Source organism: Anser brachyrhynchus, assembly GCF_964034855.1.
Source record: "Anser brachyrhynchus genome assembly, chromosome: 4".
Classification (NCBI taxonomy): Eukaryota; Metazoa; Chordata; class Aves; order Anseriformes; family Anatidae; genus Anser; species Anser brachyrhynchus.
In genome coordinates this window covers 1,399,382-1,411,424 of record NC_137698.1, presented here as the reverse complement: position 1 = coordinate 1,411,424, position 12,043 = coordinate 1,399,382, and the positions used below count along the sequence as shown (strand labels likewise).

Here is a 12,043-nt window from a genome sequence, read left to right as displayed (position 1 = left end):
TATGCCTTACCAATAATTTATAATGCTATTGTATGTGTATATATAGATATAGAAATAAAAGTAGAACTTATAAAAGATTAAAAGTATATTTGAATAGCTCAATGCAACATTGTGAAACTGATAATCTCAATTGTTTTTATTATTGAAACCATTTTCAGAAGTATGAGAAGGTTATCATCATCCATTTGGATGAAGACTGGGAAAGGTAGTTCCATGCCACATTACGGCTCTCTTTATGACCCAGGCAACTATGTTATTTTTTGGACAGACAACTAGCTACTCTGGTTTCTTGTTTGAAAAACAATAATAATTCTTTCTTTTTCCCACTTTTCAGCAATCTTGACCGATTCAATACAAGCAACCCCATGTAGTTTTACTTTTGTAAAACACTCGCTACGAAACTGGAGAACAAATAAATATCTCCCAAGAGAGGGGGAAATCTGGTCAGCTTCTAAAGCTGCACAAAATTCTCCTCTACGTTCTCCAAACTAATTCAAGACATACTGTGAATTTCTGATGTTTGCAGTTTTCTAATCAAACAGTAGAAACCAATAAAAGAAAAAAAAATATATATATATATATACACGTTCACAGACTTTGGATTAAGTTTCCTTGCCTTGGGTTAGTACAATCCGGAAGGTGTAAAGAGACTACAACACAGTTACCTCCAAGTAAGGCAGTACCCATTTTTACTTATACCATAATCATATCAAACTGTTGCAGCTGATGCCACAATTTCTTTAGCAAGCCAACAGATGTCAGACTACTTTCAAAGTAGTCCAGATGATTTTGTTGAGCCATCTGACTGAAGAAGTTCAGAAGCCTGACTGAGAATACTGGAGGCTCTAGTTTTGCAGGGTGCAGGGCTTTGGAGTCTGAAGATACAAGCACCTTGTGTTGTTTGGAAAATAAATTACTTGTGATATTGCCTTATCACAAGCATTCGTTTTCTCTTAATTTCTGTTAATCACCTTTAAAAAGAGTTGTAGTAATTAGTAAAACGTTTTGATGCAAGCAGCACAAAGGCAAAGGTTAATTTAGACAGAACAGCATCCAGACATAGATAAAAGCTGTCAAAACTACCAGAAGCCTAATCTGATAATATAATACTCTGATAATATACTACCCCTGAATCTAATTATCCTTAGGCTGCAGGTGAGGGCAGACATGCACTTTCCCAACAGTTGAAGTTCTCTGCAACTCTGGTCACGCCCCAGCCCTTCTATCTACCTTTTACTGGTAAAGAGTGAGGTGCAGAAGCACTCTTTGTGTCTTAGGCTGATCTGGTTGTCCAAAACCAAAAAAACAATAACAAGGACAGGTGGGAAAACAACTTTGCTGAAATTCACATTGGCACTGACACAAAAATAGCACTCATGCTAAGGAAAGCCCAAGTCTGTATATGGTTTGGGCTACTAAATCACAGATTACTTTTCCTTACCACGGAGCTAGTTTCCTTTGAATGGGAAGAAGAAAATTCTAAATTTGCTATCTCTAGTAAATTATAGATTCAATAATATATATGGGAGAGATTATGAATTACGTTCAAAATAGTGAAAAAAAAAAACAGTTGTTGCTATTGTTGCTCAGACTCAGCAACCATTGGGTTGCATATTATAATATGAGGTACTCAAAGGAGTGATATATCTGACTACGAAAAGCAGCAGATGACTGTTAATGAGGGAGTTAAAAGAAAAAAACTAAACAATCAAAAGCATCTTCCCTATCATACACCACCAAGAGCCGGGCCTCCGTGAACTCCCTCTTCAACTGGTCTGAATTCAGGGCACAAAACAATGATGCACACAAACTGGCATACAAATTGCTAAAAGGATTTTTTGGGGCAAGTGGGCTGTTCTTTATTATTATTTTTTTTAATGTAGTACATCATACAGAGTTTATCTATACAATTTCCTTATTTTTTCTGTCTTGTACTGTTAAAGATGTATAGTAAGGAAAATTTGGAAAAGGAAATGAAATTTTATCTATCTGAATGTGCTGTAACAGCAACTTTTGATCATGAAGACATCCCACTACAAGTCAAAGTACACTTAGTAATTACACATCTTCAGATAATGTTTTTATATCTTTGTATAGGTGGGGCGTACCCTAGTTTCTCCTACAATTCTACAAAAAATGAAGTAGGACATAGTGTAGTAGGACATAGTTTTGATTGATCTTGCCATCAGCTGACTGTGGGTGTCTAAGCCTGCTTTGAAACCATCACTGGCACTACCTCAAAAAGCACCAGATGCACCATTTGCATAAGTAGGGTGTTACATTTCAGAATTTTTTCATCCCCCCCCTCCCCCCTTTTTTTTTTATGACTACAGATTTATGGTACTAAATGATTTAGTTCACAGATGGACAGATAAAATCCTGAGAATTTTCTAGATGTCATTGAGGAGCTCACTAAATATCTAACATGTTTCTTGAGGCATCCTGGTTCATTTAACTCCTTTGGGATGAAACTCATGCAATTTATAATCTAAGTGCCTTTGACCAAAATCACGATGCTTGCAATAATCCTTTCCAGACAGGTGACCTTTGGCTTGACAGCACTGGGAGGGACAAGGCCTGCGGGTATGTTCTGGTCTAGTGCTGTAGGCAAACTCATTCTCAGAACACAAGGAGAGTTTAATGCCAAAAAGGATGACATCTGTAAGACAGTTAATGCCATGCAGCTTCAGGGCTGTAGAGGACATAAAACAAGGTACCATAAGAGCCTATAAATGCACTACAAAAATACCATGGTGGGCAGAACATGTTGAGTCTTGATTTAAAATGTTTAAGTCCAAGAACAGCTACGTTTTATTGCACCTTATCTGGAAGAGTGATAAATATTTTCCAAGGCCAGGTACATACCCACCACCTGAAAAAAAAACTCCGTACTTTCATTGTCCTTGGTGATTAACATAGGGACTGAGTTGCTGGGTATGAAATGAGAGAATGCTTAAGATGACTTTTGAAGGCAGTCTCAGAAATTTAAGAGATGGCAGCAAGCTGTATGTTTTATACTGTATAAATGAACTGTGCTCTCCCTAATATTGAAATAGTCAGACAGCTGTGGATTTGTAGGTAACTGCAGGATGGAAGAACTTGGCAAAGCAAAGGAAAACTGTTCTGAAAATTCATGGATGAATACCAGCAGTGAGTCCACCATATATCAGTCGTTCTTTTAATAAAAATGTAACTTAATTCCACAAACATGGATATAACTCAGACTTGCATATCTTATATGTGGTACATGAGGCAGTATCACAAAGATTGAAGAATTTTAAAAAATAATAATGAGACACTGACTGTTGCAGTATGAACTAAGTTCCATCCCAACAACTCTCAACTCCTGAAAAAATTACACTTTTAAATATTACCCTTCTTACTTTGTTCAACTCTACAAGTTGTACAAGTAGACAGTATACAATAGACAATATATAGTAGACAATATACTGTATACAAGCATACAGTTCAGATTGATATCCCTTCCCATTATTAGCATGATTTGCTTGGCTCCTGAGATACTACAGGAAAAAATAATGGCATGAAAAATCTTTAAAATTGAATAAGTGTAAATAATCAGATTACTGAGCTCTAACCAAGCAGAAAAATACAAGATTGGTTTCTGAATGTTTTGACTGACTAAAATCTGATCTCATTGTTCTTTTCATATTCTAACTAGTGTTATTTCCTCTATAAACATTTCACATCAGCTTTCTTGCAAGGGAATTTCCCAAAGACCTTATTCACAAGATAACTCTTCAAGAAGCAAAAGGCAATCAGATCAGCATGCATTATAAAACAATTCACCGGTTTGTGGAACCCACTATATCATATTTTTCATTGGTCAATATGAACTTCTAACCTTTCTTTGATTGCTATCAAATACCTTTATACCAAGGGTTACCTTATTCCATTGTAATAAACTTGAAAATCTCACAAGAAACAAAAGCTTGTTGTGGAGTCTGAGACACAACAAAACAAGAAAACTATAGCAGAGTTTACTCATCCTCAGTAACCATAATTTTCACAGATGCTAGACATGAAAATCTCTTAAGCACAGAATCACCAGTTAAGAGTAAAATCATACCCAATTGTTCTTTATTATTATGAAAGAACAACAGTCAATGTTTTCCAAACGCTTACACATTTAAACATTCTTTTAAGACAACCTTTTCAAAAAATATTCCTTTCTGATTAAATTTCCTTAAAGGATTTTTTTAATCACTGACAACAAATAGAGAATATGTATGAAGAAAAATATTTTTTACTTCACATAGTTTAAAAAAAAAAAAAAGTTAAAAACAATTTCTGGCAAATTTCTCATAAATTTCCCTTAAAAGGTCAAATCATGAGACCCCGAATTTAGGTCAGAACATAATCAGGAAGATACAATTCAAAATGTATTCATAATATAGTACAGAGAGGAAGTAATGTTTTTTTTCTGTGTTCTACTAATGTTTCAAATAAATCAAGGAGACTGCAACCTTTCTTCTTACTCATCATTAACAATATCTACCTTATCCTAAGTCAAATGGATCTTGTGATAAAACCATGAGAGGATTAAAGAAAAAAAAAAAAAAGAAAAATAACTGTAATAATTTCTTCTCAAATTCATCAGAGAAGAGTAGGGATTAATAAACTTTAAAAAAAAAAATAATAATAATTCTGGTCAAAGGCCAACTGTTCTAGAAGGTTACAGCAAGCTACAGCCACTGAGCAAAAGAGAGGAGCTTATTTCAGACGTGCTCCAATACCCTTCCAGTGAGCTATTCTCACTTGTGCCATTAGTACACCAGGAAACATAGACTGACAACAATTAAGCAGAAGTGATGTTATAGGTGTCCCAGACATATTTCTTCCCATCTCTGGTGCAACAAACTCTGAAAATGCAATTGTAGATTATCTAAGAAAAACAAAGAACTAGTGCAAAAAGCTACATGTCTATGAGAAAAAGTTCCTGCTAACAATTTAGTGGAGATTTGTTTTTCTCTATTTGTTTTAAAGCTGGTTAGTACCATAGGAGCGGATACAGGTGTTCACACTGCACAGATGAGCAGGAAATGCAAACACGAAACTTAGCCTCTTCTCCATACAGTGGGTAATAACTCATGGCTCTCACCCAGATCTAAGAGTAGTTACGAGTTTGAAGTGCAATCAGCTCAGAACGCTCTTCCCAGCAAATGCTGAAAAAATCAGTAAAAGACACATTACTGCCAAAGAATATTTATATCTAGAAATACTTGGTAAAAAGAAGTGATATCAAGAAATATTTTACTAAGCATTCCCCAGGATGGCAATGTAAATCAATGGGAGAAGTAATGAGTATAGCTGTTTGTGCGTAATGGAAGAGATGCGGATAAAAGCTAGACAAAAGAGGAAGCAGTGGAAGGACGAGGGAAGCCTGCTGGCAGCAGCCCTGCTTGGAAGGAATTTTAAGGGGAGGCAAAGAAAGAAGCAGAAATCATAGAAGCAGGAATCAGAGTAGAGATCGAGCACCACCAGAGGATTGCCGCAGTTACTGTAAACAGCCAGGACACTGAAGAGACTGCCCAGCCATTTAAAGAGGGGACCTAGACCACAAGTTAGGGAAGCCCGGTGGAGCAGGGACTTCCATGGAGGAGAGGTCTCATGATCACGCCTGAACTTTAGTAAAAAATCTGCCCTTGGGTCCTTTTTCCTCCTGGGTCAAAGAAAGTTGTATCTCATTGTGTTAATTCATTATTTTGAATTGTAATAGACACTTCATCTAAACATGGATAGACCGTAATATTTCAAAAACTTCTCATTGAGATTAAGGTTTAACTATTTTCTCCAATCCCCAGAACTGTAAAAATAGCTGAAGATAGCTTCACAAAGAGAAGCGGATTTTCCTTTCCAACAACTACTCAAAAAGATGCCAAACTTCAGAATTTCTTTAACAGAGAAAAATCCCTTGAATTTCTAAATAAATTTGTCCAGGAATAGATGACTAAACCCTAACACTTGTGTATTTCAGAAAACTAATCAATAACTATCAATAAAGCCCCAAAATATCATTTAGGGGACTGATTTATCGTAGTTATAAAACTGATTCAAAAAATAATAATAAATAAATCTGTACCCTGTGTCCTTTTCTCAAAGGACATTCTCATAATAATGGGAAGCCCAAGCCATAACTTTATGCTGAGTAGTTGAGAAGCATTGCAATTACAGGAGAATTTGCTTTGTATTGGGCTCATTAAAACCCTAAGTATAAGGATGAAAATTACATTTCAGTTTGTAGTAATTGCATTTTGTTGACATCTGATTAGTCATGCTGGTCTTAAATGCTGACAAGGCCATTAATAAGCTGGGAATTAATGAATGGGGTAATCTAGAATATTTCTGAGTAAATAAATCTTTAAAGTAATTACCCTCTGTGATGTCACTTTAAGACAATGAGCATGACATATTTGTACTGAAAATGCTTCTTAGTACAATAAATACATAGAGGATTTTTGAATCAAGGAAACATACTTTAAAAATTACAAAAAGGCCAGCTAGATTATACTGTTTAAGGCAAAATACTGACAGGTTATTAGCATATAAGCTAAGTCAAATAGCTATTATATCTTTACACTGTGCCAAAATAATCACTGACCAAAAGTTACTTATTTCTACAGAATTGCAGCTTAAAAAAAGAGTTGGGAGGTACTGGAGGATTCTTTTGAGACTCAATGACAATATAATCATGCTTAATTAGTTCATTAGGAGTTATCACAAGAAAAGACAAATTTTGATAACTCTTTGTGCCTAAAAAAATTAAACTAATCCAGTAATATCCTCTGATTTTTTCTCCTTCAAAGGTATAAGACTATCACAGCTTAGGCAAAGAGCTCTCTGGAGCAGGCAGATGAATAGATACTGTCATATAGCAGTAAGCAGAGAAATAAAAGCTTTCATAATGCTTCATCATACCCCGACTATACAAACATGAAATAAACAAGTGCATCTTTTTTTTTCTTTCTTTTTTTTTTTTCTCACCCAAAATTCTAATAACATCCCCTAAAACATTACCTTCCTGTGAAGTCCTAGAAAAGGACATATTGACTTAAATGAAATCATTAGTATATGCTGTAGTGATCACTGCAGTTGCAAGGAATTCTAATTTCAATAGCTATTCAGAGAAATATGATTTCTATCTTTCAGTGATAGAGTCTTTTTAAGGGTAGAGCAGAATTCCATCCACAGTGCCCTAATACCTCTTTTTCTAGTGAAATAACTGTGAAATCATCACTTAATAAAAATTATGATAAGACATAAGACTAATTTGTTTATTAGTGATCAAAATAGGCAATTATAGAGCTAATACTATTTCAAAGTCATCTAAATCAATGAAAAATTCACAGCAAGAAAGGGACCATTTTAAATATCCAGAAGGACTAATTTAATTATATCAAAAACATTATTCTTGGCCTCTTTCTGCCAGTAATTCATACCTCCTGATTTCAAACAGACTTGCTGTCTGTTTTTAAGGAAGTTTCTTAGGATCATGGCTATAGCAACCTTTCACAAAATGAAAAGTTTCACAAAGTCTCTGGTTTCTGGTGGTGCTCTTCACATAGAGGTGCCTGCCAGTAGCAGAGTATGCTGTAGTCCGTTTTTCATTTAGCTCACCTCTGAAATACAGAGAAAATAATACTCCCTTCCCACTTTGATTTGACAGACTGTAATTTCTTTTACTGTGTTACATTTTATCAACCATTGTGAGTAATCACCAAAGTCAACAAAACTCCTTTTGATGAAGTTAGAACAGATGAACAGATTCTTAGGCTGTATGGCCTCAGGATTGTGAAAAAACTCCAGTGACTAGCTGTTAGAAAGTGGTTATGTGGAAGGAGCTTTTATGTTCTGATCTCATTCAACTGTTTGGCACTTGTCAAACTTTGGTTATCAATAGGGCCAGTATTTCATTCCAAATATAACCAGTGAATTTTTACTCCAGGCTTTGGCAGACCAAGATTCCTCACTTGGACTTAAATGTTAAATGTTAATCAGAACAACCTGAATGAGAAAGTAGCCTGAAAATAAGCTAAGATGCAACTTCCCATGGGGGTTTCCTGAGAAAATGATTAATATTACTCTACTCATATAGAAAAACACTGTTCAGAACCACTTTTCCCTGGCTCAAGTAGGAAAATGTGAACTGAAATCGAAGCATATTAGCAACTATAAAATATTAATTCTCTGAATTTCTTCAGCAAACTTTTTCAACACTGGATTATTAATGACAACTAATTGTAGTTGAGATTGCTGTAGGACAAACTCCTTTTGCTTTTGCTACAGACTTTGCATTTTTAACTATAAAATGTTTTTTTGTAAAGCCCAATGAGATTCTGGGAGGATTTCACTATGTCTTCTCACATTCGTCAGTCTTCAATGAAAATTGAACAGAACTAGTAACTTAGGTAAAATCTTGGCAAGCCTTACAATTTTTGTATAAAAATTCAGTTATATAAAGGTGAATTTATTTTAAAATATTATTGCAGAGACCACATTCAAAGAGTATTATACCCAGTTTCAGTATTTTTCAGTTGCAAGAAACATCTCACAATTACCACTGCCAACATTTAGGCACACATCTTTGATTTAAGCTAAGGTCTAGGAGGGCAGCATTACAACCTCTTGAAGTTGCTGCAATAATTCCTCATATCCAGAGATTGCCAGAATTGTGCTGTAGTTGAAACATGTCATGTTCTTCCTACAGGAGCCCTACATCAACAGGAACTGAAAATCATGCAGAAGCCCATGCATCTGATCTATGACACACAGAGACTAGCTGCTTTCAGTGACAAAGCAACTTGCAAATGGCTACAAAGGCAGAAGTTAATGCCTGCTCATCAGGTCACCATTCAGCAGGACTGCTTCTGCTCATAGGTTGACTATCAGGCCTATAATTCTTGCTTTAAAGAATCCTAATCCTGGACCTCCCAAGGACTTCCCTTTCAGTTGCACTGCACACTATTCTCCCTTTTTACCGAACTTTGTATGTTTGAAATTATTTTGTCTTTGTACCCCTGTAGCTTTAATAGCTGCTATAATCCTTAACCGAGACTGATCATTGCTGTTCATCTCCCTCCCTTATCTTTCCAACTTCAGTTACATTGCTTTTATTACTGAATATGCAAAATTACTGCTCCCAGTCTGCTCTCTGGTAGTTCATAATGCCAGAGTGCTGTTCAGTTTGATCTGTTTACATTCTTAAGCATACCATAATTCTAAATTTTACAATTTACTTCAACTTCAATTTACTTTACTAGTGCCTGTTTTTGCAGTCCACTTTTATTACAGTTTTGATGGTCACCCTTGCATGCATTTCTTACATGATGACATAAATCATGGTGTCCTCTTTACATCTAGATCTGATAGCCTGTTACAATTACTATTAAAAATACTTAATTCCGAAGTAACTCTTTCTGTGTATTGACTGCTGACCTTGATATACATATCTCCTCTAGAAATTTCTCCATTCAAAGCATGGTGTTCAACACAAAAATAGAATTTTGCTGTAACTTCTTTAAAATCAAATCACTCCTAAGCCCTAAGAATGCAATAAAGTACTTCCTGCTTCTACAAGGTAGAAGTTTACACGCTGTACATTATGACGTTTTATATATAGGTTTCTATGTTAACATTTACCAGAAAAATTATTGTCTATAAACGTTAAAGTACTTTGCTATAAGTGCAATGTTACCATGTAAAACCTAAACAAAACTGGACCACTAGGAAATCCAAACAAACAACAACAAAAAAATCCACTAAGGACTTGGGAATTCCATAAAGTAATATTAAGATCATGAAAAAGCATGTTTTCATCACTCAAATATTGTTTAATTAAAGTCACAATTCAGCTGACATTTTACACAATACAAAGCTTCTACCCTCCTTGGTGTCTCTGACACACGAGTACGCACAGCACATATCCTATCAGCTAGTTGGTTGGTATCAAAAGAAGCAGAAAGAAAACTCTATTCAAATCTTGGAAAGCTTATAGCCACATGTAAGTACTGATGATGTAATAAGGCATGTGCATTATTTCCTATAATAAATGATCATCAATCCATACTTTATATCTTATTTAAGATACATTTTAGTTGTATTTCACTGCATGCTATATTCCAGCATGCCCACAAAACAAGCCAAATATAAACATTCATACCTATAAGACTGACAAATAATAGACAAGGTGGCAACCTTTGACCTTTTCCTTTTAGAGTTATCTCATTCAATTTACTGTACCACCATATACTCTCGTAACAATTGTTACAGAAGCTGTATTTGAAGTCCATTTCCTATTTAAGTATAAATCACGTTTCTGCTGCTGTTTTAATTAATAGAGTGTTAAGTCAGTTCTGGATACAAGCAAAATAAACTAGGAGTTTGTTTTCAAACAACTGGAAGAGCCAAACACATATGATGACATATTGTGAGTTAATTTCTAGGTCACTTTAGAATGCATACAGAAACAAATAACCTGCTACAAAGCACAATAAAGTCAAAGGAAAAGACCTTTGCTAGTTTTACAGGATCCTATCCCATGCTTCTGATTTCAAACTTTTTTTTTTTTTTCACCAGGATTGGGCCCATACATTCTATATGTTTTGAAGGTAAATTTTGTTCCAAATAAGATGACAAAAATTCATCTGATGCATTTCTTTAGCTCACTTAAATGCTTGAAATAGGGTTTACACTAGATTTAGTGAAAGAGTGTGGCAGACAGGCAATTGTATATTTAGTTAGAAGTGATGTTCTTTCAATGAGAAGTTAAAATGAAATACAGGCTTCTATTTAGTAGAAATTAAGTCTTCTGTGGCATTTCAGCAAAAATTACAGATACCTCAGCAAATAGGTAGATCCTTATTATAGCCTTGGCATTAAAGGTTTTGCTGATGTATCAGGAAAGATGATCAATAGCTTGGGCTATTTATGACTGGGTTGAACAGTTCTCAGGGGGAAAAAAAAAAAAAAAAGAACAAAAACAGGGAAATGAATCAGGCATTGTATTGTATTAAGTCTTTTCCAACCCAAACCACTCAATTTTCATTGTTAGCATCTCATGTGAGCAATAACTAGAAACAGTTGTAGATGAATGTTAAATTTCAACAGGAATACAAACTTGTTCAACAGAATCTGATTTGTTTCATTACACAGACTAATAATGGACCCTTTCCGCAATGTGTCTACACAGATTTTTATTAACAATTGTCTCTCATTATTCTAAGGAAAAGAATAAATTTATTGAATCTATTTATAATTTACTGACTTTACTACACGCAGCTTAGTCTACTGCTAACTCCTTTTCTCTCCCCAGCATTAGATTCATAATTATGGTGCATTTAGTTATAGAACAGAAGACCTAGTTGTCCTTAATTTGAAATTTGAGTCATTTGAACAGAATTACATTTTCTTTGGTTGCTGTAAATGGGAAGAACAGATGTAATCTGGTAATGATGCTGAGATGGTAAAGGGAAAAAAAAATAAAGGAAGTGAAACCAATGAGAACCTGAACCTCACTGAACCCTCAGGAAACTTAAATCTAACTGTGACGTCCTTTAATAAAAATTCTTTAAAATGGCAAAAGTTGTTGTCAACTCAAAAGAAAATATGAACACAAAATACAAATTTAATATATCAGGAAACAAAGGATAGAGCAAAAACATTTCAGCCAATGACAAAGCAATCGAATTAAAAAAATATATATATTTTTTTACTTATTAGTAGTTTTAAGATTCTACAAATGAGGGTCCATTTCCACACAGCTAATCTTAGATCTCAGGTGTCCCTGACTTTCCCTTTCTGTGCTGCCTCCAGAGAAGCAAACATGCTGAGGAATCCATCAGAAACATCTATGAATCAGAAATGAATGAGGTTTTTTCCTCCTCAACAACATTGAGATGCTTTCAATGAGATATTTTCCTTTCTCATCACAGTGCAAGGCCACTACTACTCATTTCATATTGGACAACTTGTGTAGAAACCTTTTCTTCCTCCATTCTCTGGCTTCTCGTTTAATTAATTAGGTCAA

At 34.8% G+C, this 12,043-nt stretch overlaps 1 protein-coding gene across 16 annotated transcripts in view; it reads right to left on the bottom strand.

Moving 5' to 3' along the window:
• The window catches only part of LOC308193791 (uncharacterized protein), a 70,151-nt gene extending 69,200 nt beyond the window's left edge, over positions 1 to 951 (bottom strand). For 7 of the 16 annotated variants that reach the window (XR_013949922.1, XR_013949923.1, XR_013949924.1 and 4 more), the window contains exon 1: positions 617 to 951. Coding sequence is in view for 2 of the 16 variants with exons in the window: in XM_080588825.1 (XP_080444951.1) it covers positions 700 to 801 (102 nt within the window). In the remaining 14 variants the exon portion in view is untranslated. Of the gene's footprint in view, positions 1 to 586 lie in introns of all 16 variants that reach the window. The other 9 variants (XR_013949931.1, XR_013949932.1, XM_080588825.1 and 6 more) reach the window with 7 other exon arrangements.
• Between the last annotated feature and the right edge of the window lie 11,092 nt (positions 952 to 12,043).